At 35.3% G+C, this 17,908-nt stretch overlaps 1 protein-coding gene across 1 annotated transcript in view; it reads left to right on the top strand.

The window, feature by feature from the left end:
* LOC110457663 overlaps window positions 1-17,908 on the top strand; it is a gene marked incomplete at its 3' end in the record, with an annotated part of 32,752 nt that overhangs the window by 7,303 nt on the left and 7,541 nt on the right. The window contains exons 2-13 of the mRNA XM_021509020.1: window positions 7,808-7,891; window positions 8,495-8,565; window positions 9,287-9,454; window positions 9,561-9,704; window positions 9,969-10,082; window positions 11,156-11,410; window positions 14,032-14,578; window positions 15,099-15,324; window positions 15,647-15,802; window positions 16,706-17,054; window positions 17,411-17,705; window positions 17,850-17,884. Coding sequence (XP_021364695.1) covers window positions 7,808-7,891; window positions 8,495-8,565; window positions 9,287-9,454; window positions 9,561-9,704; window positions 9,969-10,082; window positions 11,156-11,410; window positions 14,032-14,578; window positions 15,099-15,324; window positions 15,647-15,802; window positions 16,706-17,054; window positions 17,411-17,705; window positions 17,850-17,884 — 2,444 coding nt within the window. The remainder of the gene's footprint in view (window positions 1-7,807; window positions 7,892-8,494; window positions 8,566-9,286; window positions 9,455-9,560; window positions 9,705-9,968; window positions 10,083-11,155; window positions 11,411-14,031; window positions 14,579-15,098; window positions 15,325-15,646; window positions 15,803-16,705; window positions 17,055-17,410; window positions 17,706-17,849; window positions 17,885-17,908) is intronic.

The following is a 17,908-nucleotide window of genomic DNA, read 5'->3' as shown; positions in this document are numbered from 1 at the left end:
ATGACATAAATGGACGCGTTTTATGTAAAGAAAAAGGCTATAAATATAAGGATTAACTTTCTATTCAATTTAGGTTATCGGGTGATAACTACAATGGAACCCGGGTAAATTATTTTTTCTTTATCACCCGATAACCTAAACTAAATAGAAAGTTCAACCTTAAATATTATAACATGAAACATTAAATCAGAAGGGATATTCTTACGACAGTACAGGAAAGATAAAGTTCCATTTAATTGAAATTATATCAGTAATGATTAAAAAAACACCAAAATATGAATAAAATACATTTATGTTAAATACAATAGAAATTAAAAGCTGAGAGGACAGGTGATCGGGAATCTCCTTACTAAGAGGATTATATAAATCACAAAACTATTAACAACATAAAAAACGATTGAAAGGTATATGAAGCAAAATAGGAACGTAAACTGTCTTAACATATATATATATATACAGTGGTTCGTTTATGAACATTTACCTCGGACCGAACGGAGCCGGGGGATATAGTTTACGTAATATAAGTTGTATACGACATCGGGACGTACTTATCATTCGTCATTAAATATCGTTAATATTGAGAGTTCATATTGTGTCTTTGATTATTATATGAGTGATCAGAGACGTATATACTGGCTTCATGTGTCCCTGGAGTGATGTATCAAAGCACCAGTTCAGCAATACGGTAAAAGTTATGCATTATTCTCAAATGGTCGTTCATTTCGATCCTAACCCTGGCCGTAGTACAAAATAAGCATTATTTCCTTGGTCTTTATTTATTTCATTCGAAGTAAATATAAGTGTACTATCGACCTGTGTTATTATATCGTTTTGATTACGGAATTAGAGCAACCGTCGTTGCATAGCTATACCGACAACACGGCCAGCAAGGCAGGGACTATAGACTGCCTCACCTGTACGGGCTTCGCCGGAGCGCGGCTACATCAAAGGGAATACCGCTGTGCGAGTGAGCGGGACAACGACTTAATTTTCGGGGGCCAACGACCAGTTTTCGGGAACAAAGGCACAATCTTATTGAATTGTTATGTTCCTGAAAATTGGTTGTTGTCCCTGAAAATTGGTTGTTGTTCCTGAAAACTGGTCCATGTCCCGATAACTTGGATATGGTTTTTAAATTTAAATGGTGCTCCGCTAATTTGGAGAGTGTTTCCGTAATTTGGGCCATGCAAATATGATTTAGATTGTACATCATTAAGTTAGCCATGCATAGATTATTTAGCTGGTACGTCATTAAGTTGGGTCATGGATTTATGATTTAGATTGTGTTTTGTAAAATTCGATGGTAATTGAAGTTTACTGGTATAAAAAGGTAGATTAAGTCGTAGAATTGATTTTTTCGTTCTTAAGTGTTTCTCAGTGTAATACACGTGTTTTGGTTGGAGATAAATATAGCAAGGTTGATTTGATTTTACTTTGAAATTGCATTGTGTACAGTTAATAATTAACCCCGTTTGCCGGGAGGTCTTGAGCGATTTTAACTTTGTTACTTTAGTAAAACTAAACTAAATTTACTTTGTAACAATTATGAAACAAAGTATTTCAACTCATATTAATCACTCTTGTTGGCCCGGATGTAGCGCTCAGGTGTATGAATGTGGAAGGAAACTGGAGTATCCAGGTAACCACGTGGTCGGGCAGGTGACCCAATACCTAAAATAGTTGCTCATTGTATATTTCGGGTATTTCCTTGTAAAATGGTAAATTGCCCGCGTCTTGATGTGCATTTTTGAGCAGAACAAACAAAGTCTATTTGCAAAATCACCGATAAATTGCTGATGTGTTTTAAACAACAGAGATGTGGTACGAATGTAATGAACATTATTTATGGTTTAAAGAATCAGGATAACATATATAATATTTAAGTAAATACCACAAAGCTTTACACGTCGGAGTGGAGTTGTATTCTGATATACAAATAACGTGTGTATTGCACACAAACCCCGGCACCGTGATATCTTGTCGTATATTTGAAATAAAATCTTTAAAATTATACCTTTTTTAGATACCAATGGAAATAATGCAAGCATTTCTACTGTGTTTATATCTAACATTTCATGTTCATGCATTCTTGCTATCAGGAGTCGTTCGATCGAACCATTTTTTTTACCATAAAATCTGTTTTTACGGCTGTAGTTCTATAAATGAAAATCCATGATCGTCATTTTCTTTATATGATTTGTTTGTTCCTACTTGTTTTCGTTTCAGTAACATATCTCTATGAATCTCAGAGATTGCTTTTGGAAACTTTGGTCATGTTTACAGGAGGGATAGAACTAACTCTGTATGTGTTGATAACTTATTTTACGCTACTGAAACCATTAATATTAAACGTAGAATTGATCTAAATACACATAATCTTGCCTTAATCTGGATTGAACTCACTATCCCAAACAAACTTACTATATTTAGCTGTAAAAAAAAGATACCTACTTATTGGGTATGAGGATCAAGTTGACAATAATCTTGAGTGTCTTTTTTTGATCCGTAAAGAAAAACTCAAGTCATGACACGTTTTCACATCTAGAATTCGGGATGTGACAACAACATTACAATGCACTTTAATGATCATATTAAAACCAAATTTATATCACACAAAAATAGCATAGTTCCAGGTTACCCTGACGGCGGCAGTAAAACCTGTCCATAATCGTCAACAACCTGCAACTTTGGAAACACTTTATTGTCTGTTTATCCGCCAGCAGCCAGCATCTGTCAAAGTCATGATATTTGAACCAAGTTCTTAAGTATCGATTTAACAACGGCATGTAATCACTAGATAAAGGATGAAGGGATGTTATTATCAAGTAAAGCACATGATCAGAAATTCGAAATCGTCCCTCTGATCGTACAGCTTAGTGTTAAATCGTCCCTGTTGGTCATATTGCGGGTAACGAACGAGAAAAGTGGCTGAAGTTGAAGAGTCTATAATGCCATTGATTTCAAGCTCATGAGTGTTAATACGATCGATGTGGTCATTAGATTTTTTGTTATTTAAAAAAAAAGTCTATCGTCGATATATCTAAATGAGAAATTGAAGGGCTGGACTAGGTTTTTGTTACCAGTCCTGTTAGGCTCAGCAATAAGTTCAGCTTCATATGAAAACAGAACAAATCGGGCGAAAGAGGGGCATATTTTATTCTCAAAGGAATTAGTCCTTCTCACAATATCGTCCTCAGTTTTTTTCATTTTGGCTTTTTTGTACTTTTTTGTAAAAAAGGAAATGCTCTGAAACAAATGATCCTAAAAAGAGGATATAAATCAAGATGATAAATGTTAAAACAAATTCACTTTGACGGAAAGTATGTAAAATGGATAAGAATACATTGTTACTGACATAACCAGGTGGCTCAATCATTAACTATTACTATTACTAGTATTACAGTGCACCATCCTTCTTGTGGGGATCACTGTCCAATTAGTAGTGACTTGAACTTTAAACCTTTAAGAGATAGGCCAATCTGGATTATATTTGACGCTATTAATTTTGATGGAGAAAGGCTACAGACCTATTTACAGAATATAAGACCTATATATCCTGCTTGATGTATTGCTTCAATAGACAAACGAGCTGGATGTTTCAGCAGAAATTTATTGTCGAGTTAATTCATTTTGATATTGGTTTTGTTTTTGGGCCAATCAGCCTCTGCATAGAAAATAGTGGATGACGTTGAGAAAAGGCCAAACTATGGAGATATGGTATTTTTGTATATTTTCATTGTAGTTACAACTATTTTATTCTTTTTGATAATATGATGATCGATTATGATTGACATCTATTCTCGCTGGAGCATATGCCTGATACTTTAAAGCTTACTTACTCAAATTGATATTGATTCTCATCAATCGTCACTCATTGCATGTCCTCCTTAAAAACGTTCCTATCTATGTTTCCATCTATATGGGGTACTTTACAGCTACAATTACATTCTAATTTATTTGCCACGCTACTTATAAAGTTTAATCACGAGAAATCAGACCTCTCGACACTCAGTAATTCGTTCGGTACAACACTACATGTGCCATATGTTTACTCGTTATTCAAAATAAAGATTGCACTCAATTGGAAGTTAGCAACGAACTGTTGAAGATCTTCTTATGACAAGACTTAAAATACTTGACCGAGACAAAAAAAAAGGTCCAAAGCTACAGACTGTCTATAATTAGCAGTAATTCTAAAGGAGTTATTTCTAAGTTAAAACTACCTGTATATATAACGATTATGTATACTTTTAAATTATGTTAATTTTTTCTTTCAAAGTCAAACCCGGCTTAGATAAAATTAATTTCCACCTAGTGTTAAATCAACTCATCAAGTTGTGTATACCTAGGTAATAACGACCTGTCTGTGATGGTTGAAGGGTTGATATATTATCACGATGTTTCATTTGTAATTGATACAAAAGTGATTACTAGTATTTTTTATTATACTTTTTTCAGTGTTTATTCATGAAATTACATACATACATTAAGATCCCTTTGTCATTGCGATTTCTGGTGTGAAAAGTTCCATTGGCATGTTTTAACCCGAATGTAATTGCCTGGCCAAGCAGGAAGTGAAATACACACGCTCAATCACAGTCAAGACATAAAGTTTAAAACTGTTTTCATTTTAATATATTTACATTCTTGATGTTTGTTCTGTATATGAATCTACCAACTGAAAACAACTGTCAATAGACTATGGATACACTATGAATACAACGATTCTCGTGCAACCAGTCAGCTGATTTCACACACAATACCCACTTCATATTACTACGCATAGTACCGTTTCTGAGAATAGTTATCTCCCCTTCTCTGAGATAACGTAGTTGCGAGAAAAAATAATAAACATTACAAAAATAATCAATGGTGCACCATTGTACTATTATTATTTGTTAATTCATTTTTTTATTATTTAAAGATTAAATATTCTTTTTTATAACATTGCCATCTTAAATACTGGCTTCCGACTCGCGAAATCGTTCCGAATCGTAGGTAACCAAGATAGACTGTAAAGCTTAAGCTAAGCTAAACCTAAACGATGACGGACGGAGAGAGAAGCCCCCTAACAGATAGCCCCATCAAGACGTATGGTGCCTTTCACATACCAGATTTATTGGAATTTTCTTCTGATGATGAATTGGAGAAAATACTACTGGAATTAAGTGTACCTCCGACACAGGAACGTCCGATTTTACTGTTGACAATGCCGGATGTAGAAACCCCGACCCCACGGGAAATCAGCACTGCTTCACAGATGAGTAACCCCTCCCAGGGGTGTCCTATCCCGCTAGTGACAATGCCGGAAGGAGAAATTCCGACCCGACTGGAAATCAACACTGCTACGCAGATGATTAACCCCTCCCAGGGGTGTCCTATCCCTCTAGCGACAGTGACGGAAGGAGAGGTCCCGACTCCGAGGGAAACCAATAGGCCTACTGCTAAGCAGCTGAATAACTCGACCCAGGGGTGTCCTACCCCCTAGAGACTGCGCCAAAAGGAGAAAACCCGACCCCACGGGACAGCAGCACTGCTTACGCAACACAGGTAAACAAATAAAACAATAAACACTACAATTGAAAATAACCTCGCAAATAACTTATGAAGTTGAATTTCTGTCTTGTGGAATTAATAGAATTAAAACGAGCGTTAAAAAACCCATTTCAAGTCGACTTGTGTTTCGAGTTTTAAGTTTTTCAACATATGTTGAATAATATTCATACAGCATACATCCACCCCACGGGATATTCCAGTGCCACCCCCCGGCAAAAAGATTTAAATCTATTTCTGTGGAGACACAAAAAATGCTAGAAGGGGCCAACCAATCTGCCTCCACTAAGAGAAATACAATCTAGGGATTGAAAATATTTCAAGGTAAATAAATCGTTTCAGCAATTAAACAGTTAAATGGATAAAAAAATCAGATTTGGAAATTGTTGAATTTGTCGATCCGTGTAATACGTTCTGTTATACCTAACTGGTAAAATGAATCAGTAATTGCGAGTTTTGATATAAAGCAATTTTCTAACCATTTAAACCATCACACAAATGACGCTCTTTTTCCAAATCTATAGGCTAAAGAAGATATTTTTTACATTTAGATTTGAACCAAGAGGTCTTTGGAACAGACTTGGACCTAGAGAGCGTTAGTGAGGAAGACCTCGGAGATGTCCTCGCGAAATTTAATTGCGAGGCGAAGCCTAAAAACAACAAGCAACGGGCAGAAAACATGCCAGCGCACCAGGCCGAGGAATACCATAGAAATACACTTATCAATATAAGAGGGGCGGTAAATCGTCATCTAGTAGACATAATCACATAGGTCGGAATATTGATATTATTCGCGGGGTAAATTTCAAAAAAGCGAATAGAACACTAGACGGCCTCTTAAAGGAGCGTACGAGGACTGGGGTGGCGCGTCCAACGGCGCACAAGGAAATTATATCGCCCCTGCATTAAACAAAAATATCCACTTACCTCCTCCGACAGAACGCATGGTACACCCTGGCAGTCCATTTTGTGACCAGGGGACTTGAGTTCCACGAACATCTGCGAGTTGATTCTTTTGAATTTATTTCAGACGAGCAAGGTCTATATGCCACAATCAATCACAACACAAAACAAAATAAAATACCAGTACATCAGAGAACTTTGTAATGACACAGGGCACTTCATCCACCAACTTATCTTCATTTACCTCAGCAGGATTTCTGGCAAACAGCAAATTGCACGGATGTACATTCAACTTTAAATGAGCTCTGCCCACCGCCGACGGGTGCTCGGCCGACAAATGCCCTGGACGGTTACTATGGTGACCGTTGTTTGAAATAGTCCGGACATAAACTTTTACTAAATATATAATTTGCGGCGTTGTATGCAAAACAAACATGAAATACGATCAACTTTCAAAAATGAAAAGAATATCAAGCGTTGTTTATTATGAGATTATAGATTTTTATTTTCGTTTTAACAAATCAGCTGATCGGCGTAAGTCGAAACTTTGAAGTTCGTGCGTAGGCTGGAGTTCTGAATGTTCCTTTTTTATGGTTTTCTGTCCGATACTGATATTAAAAACATTAAATTTACAAAAAGTGTTGCAACTTTTTTTTATTGTAGTTCATCGTAACGTAAATATATGCATTGAATAGATTTTTTTCATGTACATTGCGGCAATGAATAGCAGTAGCTGATCTACATATCTTCTGAGGAGCGCGTTATATACATAATTTAGGAACCATTTAAATGCCTGCTTTTATCAAATAGTCTTTCTTCAAATGTGTGGAATAAACATGGAAAATACATGCATCAGATAGAAATCTGTGACACAAATAAAGGAAATGAATGCATAGAACAACGTGATCACATGATTTTATTCCATCTAAAATTAACGCCAAGGAAGCACTATTATGGTTTTACATATCAAATTATATATCATACATTTCATTCCACTAAACTATTACAGTACACTGTGAGACAAGCTCATTATAATGAGTCGACACTCACTCACTTGCTCACTCACAATTTGGCAATTGCACCTTGAAATGGTGGTGGCTATGGGTGTTTATTTAGAAACCTGTCGTTTTGGTCATTGTGTCAACCCCCACCCCTGCCCTCTTATCTATAAGTCTTATAGAGATATACCTAGCATTCATGATTTTAGGCAGGTACTCCTATCCGTAACTACATGCATTATAACAGTTTGTTTATAAAAAAATCAACATACAAAAAAGCAAACAATACATACAGCACCAACTGTTTCTATAGTTCACATCTCGTTATATGTTTGTATCATCGATATTTTCAGAAACCATGTATGTATCAGATCGGAACAGCGCAGCACTCGCTACTATACACGATGTGGAGTCTGGAGCAGGTGTAAACGGACCAGGTAAGTCAGAAACCCTCTTTTTGTGCATTGGTCATCATAACCTTTTATGTATTGCAGAGAATTTAAACTCTTTACTTTTAATCACCAACTTTGAAAGAAAAATGAATACAGATCATGTCCCTGACAAAAACGGGAGTTTCTCCAATGAATAAATCAAAATTTACAAGAGATCGGCAAGTTCTGAAAAAGGCCAAACACATTTTTTTTAATAAATATTGGAAATACATCTGTTTGTATATTTTGTTTCACTAACGGGTTTGGTAGCATGTTTCATAAACTATGTCAGTAGGTGAAGTTTGAGAGCAATTTGAACAAAAAATGTCACTGCAAAACAAACTAGAAAAAGGAGGGGTTTTTTTAATACTTTTCGTTTTTATGTTATGAGAAGTTTCTTTTTCAATCGTTTTTTACATATTATGAAAATAATTCAACATGTAGTTTTTAACAATCTGTGATTTTTGTAACCTCAAAATTGTATAAATGTAAGGCAACACAAATGTGTGGTTCAATCGATGGATGATATACATAATAAATTCACGGTAAGAATGCTATCATGAAATTTTGCTTTACGAAACCCAATGTATTTACTACACTATATTTAAGGTACTACAATGTTGATGTGCCCTACTGCTGTACCGGCTACTTATCAAAAGATAGCATTGCTTGTGATTATGGTAAGTTATGTATGCATCAGAGTAAAATTGCATATTAACACTATAGTCAAACATCAGACATCAAAATGTGCTTGCGAGCACTATGATGTTTGCCTGTAAAGCTGTGTTTTTTTGTTTTTTTCATAAATACTTGAATGTCATATAATCATAATTCAATACTTATACTAATAATTTTCTAAGATGTAATAGCAAATTGAAATCTATTAAAATTCAGCATCAATGAATTTATAGTTATGTTGGTTCGCATAATCCATGGCCAGTCAGTGGTATTCAAACTTACAATTATGACGTCGTAATAATTTAACTTTAACACGTGGGCCATGGCATTATAGTCTGTATGAATGCCATGTAAATTGAGAAGGATTATATAGTAGTAATGCCATACAGGGGTAAAATTGAAGTTCATGAAAGCAAAATATCTTAACAGAACAATCGTAAGCGTATCTGTCATTATATAAAATAGTGTTTTGGCTGACATACTTTATTAATTATAAAACCATGAAAATTGATTCCACAAGTAATCGTTTTTAATAATGATGCAATCCGTCTTTGAACTTTTTATTGAAACTTGCTCAGAAAAGAACTCAGAGAGTGATTGATGAAGTATAATCCGTCGACAGGGAACATGTGTTCATGCCCAAATAGGTTCTTGTATGGAAACTAACTCGATTATTCAGATATACATGAAAAAGTAATATATTAAATTCTGATACAATTACAGCCATATGTGCGGGAAAAGTCAATCCAGATGCTTGTAGTGTGTATCATACAGACTATATAGAGTACAGAAGTGGTATCCGTCAACACAACAGTGGCGGAAGTTGTTTATCACCAGAGGTCTGTGGAAACTGTAACGACGGATTTTACGGCAAAGGACCAAACTGTGAAAGTATGGGTTTATTTATAGTTATCGTGTTATGTAACTAATTCACTTTGACATACCAATATTCAATCTAAATTAACCTCAAAATAAATTCCATGTTTTTGTTGTGCAGTTTGTCCAAAAATAGCCAACTGTAAGCACCAGCGGTGTACGGTGGCCGGTGACGTTAGGTGTATGTACTGTGATGGAGAGGTGAAGGACATACCAGGATGGAGAGCCTACTCAAGGCACACAGACAGCATGGTGTCTTGTAAACGTCTGTATTACCATCGTGATATCATAAACGTATTTTAATTCATGCTTTTTTTCCTCCTGTCCAATCTTAAAATTATGTTTTCATGTTCTTGCACCTTAAAGTACTATACCAATTGTTTTTATATCGTGAACAACAGCTTGAGATAATTCCACAAGTTGGAAACAAAGTTTGATAGACTCAAGTTCAATGAATTTTATCAGCACTCTACTAAGGTTACAAGACATTCAGGCAGAATATAACAATTTACGCTTTTTGTGTTTACAGAAACGTGTTCATGGCGATCTGACAGTCGTCATTGCTTCCCGGGCACCTGTGAAGGAGAAATCGTCGGGAACTGTCAATGTCATGAAGGGTTCACAGGACAACATTGTGAGACAGGTAATGCCAGTTTACTCTTTGTTAACTTGCTGTATGTACATGTAAAAATGTTTAATCATAAATTCATTACACAAAAAAATTTCGACTGATACAGAAGAGTTAATAAATTCGACGGTGCCACATCAGGTACAGAAAATCTTGCTGACATTTCAGATGTCGGGTCTGGCTTCTCCGTGTGTTCATTGTGTCTTCTATTTGGTTTTGATGCACTCCGCATATCCCGTGGTTTGCTTTCTTGCCGACATTGAGTTACGAAGATATTAAACATTTAATTTGAGTTATTCAAATCGAGTTTGAAGACTTGTTCTTGATTACAAACTGACAAGTTAACGGGCATTACACTTGTAGGACTATTGATACATTCAAATTCATGCCATTGATAAGTACGATCAGTAATATATAAAAGCTGTCCATTAGAGTGACTACTCATACAAGATATCATAAAGTTAATATATAATTCCAGGTTCAGGAAAATAGTCCCACGACCCGTGTATTCAAAGCTGGATAAGTTAACACACCGTTTCTGCAATTTTTGCAATCTACAAAAGTATGTTTGAAAAACAAAATTGATAAAACAAGCAAACGAAAAAAACGATATTTATCAATATTTTTCTTGTATTCTGTCCTCTGGGAGTTGACAACCTATTACATTATATTATATAAAAGACTAGTGTGGTCAAGCTGAGCTTTTTATACGACGGACCCCGACTCCTAAAGACATGAAAAATTACATAGATATTATGAACGTTGTTTAAGTCTGCTACTATGAACTACAGTATCAAGTTGGATGTTAATATACACAAATAGCACACTCATACTAAAGCACTCAACGGTATATCATATTGTATTGCAACAAGGAATTACCACTTATTCCTTTCTGTAGTTAATGTATTTTAAAAACATTGAAGATGCTAGTGCAAAAAAATGAATGCCGTTAAAACTGATTTGTTTACAATACCTGGTTAATATGAAGTAAAACAGACCCAGGAGTATTAACATTAAATGGGGTTTTTTTTCTTGAAAGTAGTGGTTGTTTTATTGTATATTAATTAAAACATTTGCTTTATTTTTAGTTGTGGATATCCCTACAGTTTTGTCAAATCAGATAAAACTGTCCTTTCAGAATAAGGATACAAAGTGCCCGGATGACCCTAACCTTACAGACGCTCCAGATACAGTGTGGACAAACATGGAGGACTTAAATAATACGCATGCGTACTTCACAGCAAAAAATGCACTGCGAGGAATGGTACCAACGCCTTATGAATTTATAACGGATTTCAAGTACGGTATAATTTCCGGGAAAATCGTCATGCGACTTGTCCGAGGTAAAGATATGTGTGTATATAAAACATGAAATAGACGTTTAACAATTGCAAAACAAAATGTTGCATAAAAACTTTCATTCATGTTATTTTCCATCCGCTTTACAATCTATGTCAATATATATAATAACGACGGTGTGGAATATTCAATGTGTCAAATATCTGAACAAACCATCCATCCTTTTGTCAAACAAAAACGTTAGACAAACAAACAAAATGTTGCTATAGTTTCTAAATTCAAGCATGTTTGTTAAAATGTAGAAGTCCATATAGAGACCACACCGTCGTTATTTCCTATGAGATCTATGTATGTCTCTGAATGTAAGCAAGGTTGCGTTTGTCATGATTATGCTCATAAGTTGGCCTTGCTTATTCGTTGTCACTTACCAAGATCCCGCTTAGAGGACGTGGTATCATTTAAAATCAACCTAAATTTAAATGGCGGATGTCGTCGATAAAGTAGGAGAAGCTTCTTATTCTTCCGGGGCACACGTTTTAATTCTCCTAGGATCATTATGCATAAAGGTGTCAAAATGTATTTACTTTTATTGTCAAAGTGTCTTAAACATATTGTGCTAACAAAGATTTTAGGGGTTGGATTAAGTGTGAAAAATGTTTATTCATATTTAGAAATAGTTTAAGGTTCCACTTATTTCGTTCATTAATATTTGTTATGACAACTTCTAACTATTTATTAGAGTAGATAAACATTAGTCCGTTTCAAAAATATACATTGAGAAATATGACTTATTCTATATTCGTTCTTCTAACGACCTCAGAGTAGAATCAAATCAATGTGACAAGTGCACCTTATTATCGTTATATTCACTAGAAAATACATTAAATAAACCGCGAAAATCGGCTTATTAGACCAATTAATAGTTAATGTATATTGGCGGGTTTTTTCAACAAGGAAGTTGATCTCATTCCCATTTCTTATCGGTCGATGAAGTTTTACCAGTTTAAATCACCGATTTGAAATGAATACAATCAAAGCGCTGTACGTGTACAAAATTGGTATATAACTATGCCCTAGGTAGGGTGATTATACTGACACAATCTATAACCCCAATATTTATTTTCAAACGAGTGATAATTACAACGATTACAATCTTTCATATCTTGAGAGGACGCACGAAAAAAGGTGGACTGATAATTAATATCAAACAAGTTTTTGATACTAGTATATTGAATAAGATTCAAAGTAAATGAAAGTAGACTAATGTTTAGGCCTACGTTTAAATCGATGTTGAAAAAGTAAGGCAGTACTAAGTATCTACTTTTTTGGTGTGATTTTTCGTAAGATTTACACAGTAACCAAGCTTAATTTAACTTGTTTTATCAGTCAGTGTTAACATGTGTTTGTATTTGGTTTTCTGACTCTTTAATTTGACAATCAAGCACAGACTTTATAATCTAATATCATAAAGAATAGTATTGGTACATTACAACACATGAGTTTAAATATAGACATAAATCTTTTATTTTTTAAACGAATGTAATACTAAAGACTAAAGCTTTTCCGCGGCAGCTTGTCAGACGTTTAAAATCTTTATTTTTACACAAAGAATTTTTCAGTGGCATTAATGGGGGGTTTTCTCGTGTTTATATTCAGTCCAGTAGTTGTAATAGGTTTAAGTCGGTATTACCGTTATTTGGTAAGGTCGACATTTAAACTTAACCTGATGTAGGACATACGAATATATTTTGTCTGTGGTCCTTGGGCCGGAGTTATTTTTTTAGAACCCTAACTAAGTAATATAGGACCCAACATTGGTAAGATTAGTGCTTTAAGTTAGAATTCTAGCACTTTAACTCCGTGAAATCGGGTCATTAACTACATAGTACCCAAAATTGGTAAACTTAGTGCGTTAAATTAGTATCCCATGGTCCTAACTTGGTAATATCGGGTCATAATTTACCCTAGGATCCTACCTAAGTAACCTATGACCCCGACTTAGTAATGTCGGGCAATAATTAACCCTAGAGTGTCCTGGGGCTCCAACTTAGTAATGTCGGGCAATAATTAACCCTAGAGTGTCCTGGGGCCCCAACTTAGTAATGTCGGGCAATAATTAACCATAGAGTCCTAACTCAGTGTCCTGGGGCCCCAACTTAGTAATGTCGGGTCATAAATTACCATAGGATGTTGTGCTATTCTTTAACTAGCATTAAATGGCATGAAATCAGGTAATCTGCAACGTAATAATATTGTAATAGCAAGGCCCTTACAATCTATTATCCATGCATTTGTTAATTGACTCAAAAATGGGTTATACACTTTTCAGTTACAAATCGAGCCATACAAAGTCGTTGAGAATAAAATACCAATAACCGGTTTCTCTGAAAATATATAAAATAAACGAAGAATAATTTGTTTATGTTCCGACTGCTATATGATATTTTCATAGTCGATATATTTACAGGCATGAAGCCTGGACTTGGTTTTGTGCAATTTTTGTGCAACCAAATGCTTTCCTTATCATATCAGAACGAAAGTGTTATATTAGTAATTCAATATATTATATTTCTAAATCACTCAATGAAAAACGAAAATACAAATAAGATCAATGAAGTATTAATCATGTTTCTTATCCTTCAACTGATATATTACTCTTTTTCAGAACGTATCGTAACGATATACCCTTGGGACCCTTGTGCCAACCTGTCTGCGATAGCAAATTTGACCAACGTGATGGAGAACCAAACATATGCTGACAACACTACTGATCTTTACGGAAATTTAACATCTACTGTCAACATCACCTCCAATGAAATGAATCCTCCAGCACTATTTTGCGTAAATGATACGTATCACATGACCTGTGATTGCCATGGAGATCCGTCGGTAAATTCTACCAACCTCCCTGACAGTTTACACACAAAATGCAGCTGTCCTCTCTCTGACGCAGATGGTTTGACCTCTGACTTCGTCAACTGTTCCTGTACTGGTAACGAAACTACAATGAATAATGTTTCAAATTGTACATGTGTGTTTGATATATCATACAACTTCCCAACGGATCCCTACAATGTAACAGTTGTCGACGTGTTCGATATAGACAAGATATGCACGTCTGCTACTCAGGACGACCCTATTGCACTGAACTACCACTGCGAACACGAGCAGTCATTGGATGAGTGGCCACTTCCGTTTAAGAATAATGACACGTAAGTTAATGTTATATATTGATGGGTAAGTTGTATTTCTGTTAAAGAATATCAATGACTTTGTCCTGACCAACACTTATATTGTCAGCTTACTAGTTAATAGTGATGTAGCACTGTTTCGGTTCATTGTTAGGGTTTGATGTGTTGGTTTTGTATCGCTACACGACGGCCAGAACGGTACACATTTGAACTCCTGTTTTCATAATAACCTAGATTAATAGAAAAAAATGTATTCAACGAAAAAAATCGTTTGAATCAAACTTTTAAATACACTGACCTGCGTTGTTTGGTACATAATTCAGTTTAAGTAATAGTGTATCTGTTCCATTGGGTAAAATCAACAAGCTTGGATATTGTGTACACCGTTTCGAACCTGTAGATTATCCTATTTAGTTTGTCCCTTTTTATGTGTAGTAAAGAAGTTTAACTTTTAATGATGATAAACAAGCTTAGTTACTCGGTAGTACAATCTACAAGGTTTGGTCCAATTGTTCATATCTTTACGTTTCCTTTATAACAGTGTAACTTTTGAACTATCAACAACCAATGGCGGCTACGTCCAATATGTCGACAGAGAAATCAACGTCACCAAGAGATACAACCTGGTCGGAAGAACTTTTGACAACATCTATACTATACGTTTCGATTTTGTTATTCCGCGACATTGTCACCTTGACCCAATGCACTCTGACCTATGCAAAGTTGATGATCTCGACACTCTCTCGGTTCCAGACATTACGTCAAACGTGAGTCGCGTGTGTACAAACCGTTACTTCGATTATTAGTATGAACTTCAAGTTATTGTTATTCTTTCTTTATATATTTATTGTAAAATACTTTATATTGTGTGCTTGTTATATATGTCCTACTTAAACAAACAAGAATATTCTTGTTTCATGAACATTGAACAAAATTATGGGAGCGTAAACGCATGACAATGATGAACTTTCAGCCTTTCGGGATATAATTAACAAATTAGCAGGAATGTATCTTCGAAGCATTATACTACATATCCTAATATTGTTATTACATATTTAGTATTGTTATTACGTATATTATATTTGTCAGAGCAACGCGTCATTCTCCTGGTTTGGCTGGTATGACGAACTGGGGGGTATAGGTCATTACCATTATGAGATATACGACCTAGTGATCGATGGAACAAACCTGACAGAGAGCACCATTGTCTACAGTAGTGACGTCATGTCTGCGGATACCTATCGTGTAAGTGCCAACTAACATTTGTATTCACTGTATTGCATAGAAGATTTACAAGAGCTGATTGCTGACAACTTATATAGGTCTACATTCGAGCGAGTAAATTCTCAGAGAGTATATCTGAGTGTTTGAGTTTCCTAGCAACACACAACCAAAATACAAATTGGGTTAAGTTGTTTCTCACTGTCAAATTATCCATAAAATAAGCAATTGGAGGTATATTGACAAAAACAGGTGGAATGCTGGTTAAACATAAGCGTTAATAAATAAATTCCGTTACTTTTGCTACACTCATAACTTTTGTTCGTGCCAATTTAAATATTGACACCTTTTGACTCTGTTATCTTTCATTGTAAGGACTATTTAGGACCATAATGCATACTTAACGTTTTATTTTGCATATCAAATAGCAAACAATTCAACACCTCAAACGAACTCCTGGGCGTCGTTGGTTGTACAACAAGGATAGTCACTGAATTATGGCATGTATTATGTTAGAGAGAAGTTCCACAACTGTTTGACAATTAGCTGACTCGAGTTAAATATATATGATAAACAACGGTCATTTGTTCTGCAAATTCTTTTTTTGTTTGATAATAACCGATGTAAGTCCAGCGCTGACTGTAGTTTGCTGATGAAGAAGCTCTTCTTCTCACACGTGACCTTTTTTTTACTAACATTGTCATACACGATTGTTTTTCTTAATTTTATGGTATCGTTCAACTAATATATGCATAGTATAGTTACTGTAACTTTTCATGCTTTCATTTCATAAAATATATTCGGAGAAAAAAGATAAAAACTTAGTTACAGATTTTGCAGTGGTACCGGAACCCTTAAATATTCATTTGCCTGTTAGTCCTGGTAAACATAGAAACAAATAACCAAGTTTTACTTTTTGTTCAACAGGATTATTTCATTTATCCGCATCCGGGGATGTTTTCAATCATCTTCACCGCATTTGACAAGGGAGGTAACTACCGCAGTATGAGACGACTTTCTCTGTTTGACGATCAATCTCGGGTAGATGTCCTTCCGCTAGCCTACACCTATGTAGCGACAGCGTCGGTGAAGACTAACAACACGTGGCTTACTGTAGACACTCGGACTCTCAATATCACGTGGGTCGGACGATTCGTTAACGCCCGACATGACGCCTACCACTGGCTACATTCCGTGGAGCCTCACGTTGGAGTCGAGGATGTCCTTGACGACCATGAAGGCCATCGGAATATCAATTTTACTGCGAATGTCAGAGGCACGTTTTACTCATAATAAATAATTTTCATATTCCAGGATGAACATTTTTGTTCATAATAAAGTTACCATTTTTATTCATGATTGCCAGTGTATAACGAGGATAGCATAGTGTTTCAAATTTAGTATATATATAATACTGATAAAAGACTCAATTCCTGTTACACGTGCAACACTATCAACATAAGATATAAATACATTTTATAGTGATTTGGTTAATAATGGTTAAGAGAAGAAATTGGACATTCGGACTAGAAAAATAGCAAAGGAGATATAAAAGGATGTTGTTCATATTTGGTCCAATACAGTACATCGGATTTTGATCTATTTATTATTTATTTTTATGTAATTTCACAGGTGTCGTACGATTTGAAGTTGCCACAGAACACGAGATGTATAACAATGTGTACTTCAGTAATTATACAAACACATCTGATGTACACCAGGAGGGGACGCATGTCAACATTTCTATGGAAGATGGAGATAAATTAAACATCATGGTCAGAGCTTATGACGCCGTTGGTACACACTGGCAGGATAGCATTCACATCATACAAGATGTTTCTCCTCCGGTCATTGAAGATCTATGGCTCACTCGAGGAAATCGTCTGAACATCAGCGTTCACTCAATGGTGGAACTCACAGAAATGAAGTAAGAAGTGTGTCCATATCTTTTGTCAAATTTCCATTGAGTGTCTAATTGTTTCCTTGTTACATATTATTGTTATCATATGAAACGTTTTGGTCAACATCAACAATGCATTTCAGATAATTGTATACATACTGCAATTACCAGGTATTCTAGTGCTTGGAAGACCACAATTAGAAAAGGTAGGAAACATTGTAATAACAACT

This window comes from Mizuhopecten yessoensis, unplaced genomic scaffold (genome assembly GCF_002113885.1).
Source record: "Mizuhopecten yessoensis strain PY_sf001 unplaced genomic scaffold, ASM211388v2 scaffold9289, whole genome shotgun sequence".
NCBI lineage: Eukaryota > Metazoa > Mollusca > Bivalvia > Pectinida > Pectinidae > Mizuhopecten > Mizuhopecten yessoensis.
This window is presented reverse-complemented; position numbering and strand designations above follow the sequence as displayed.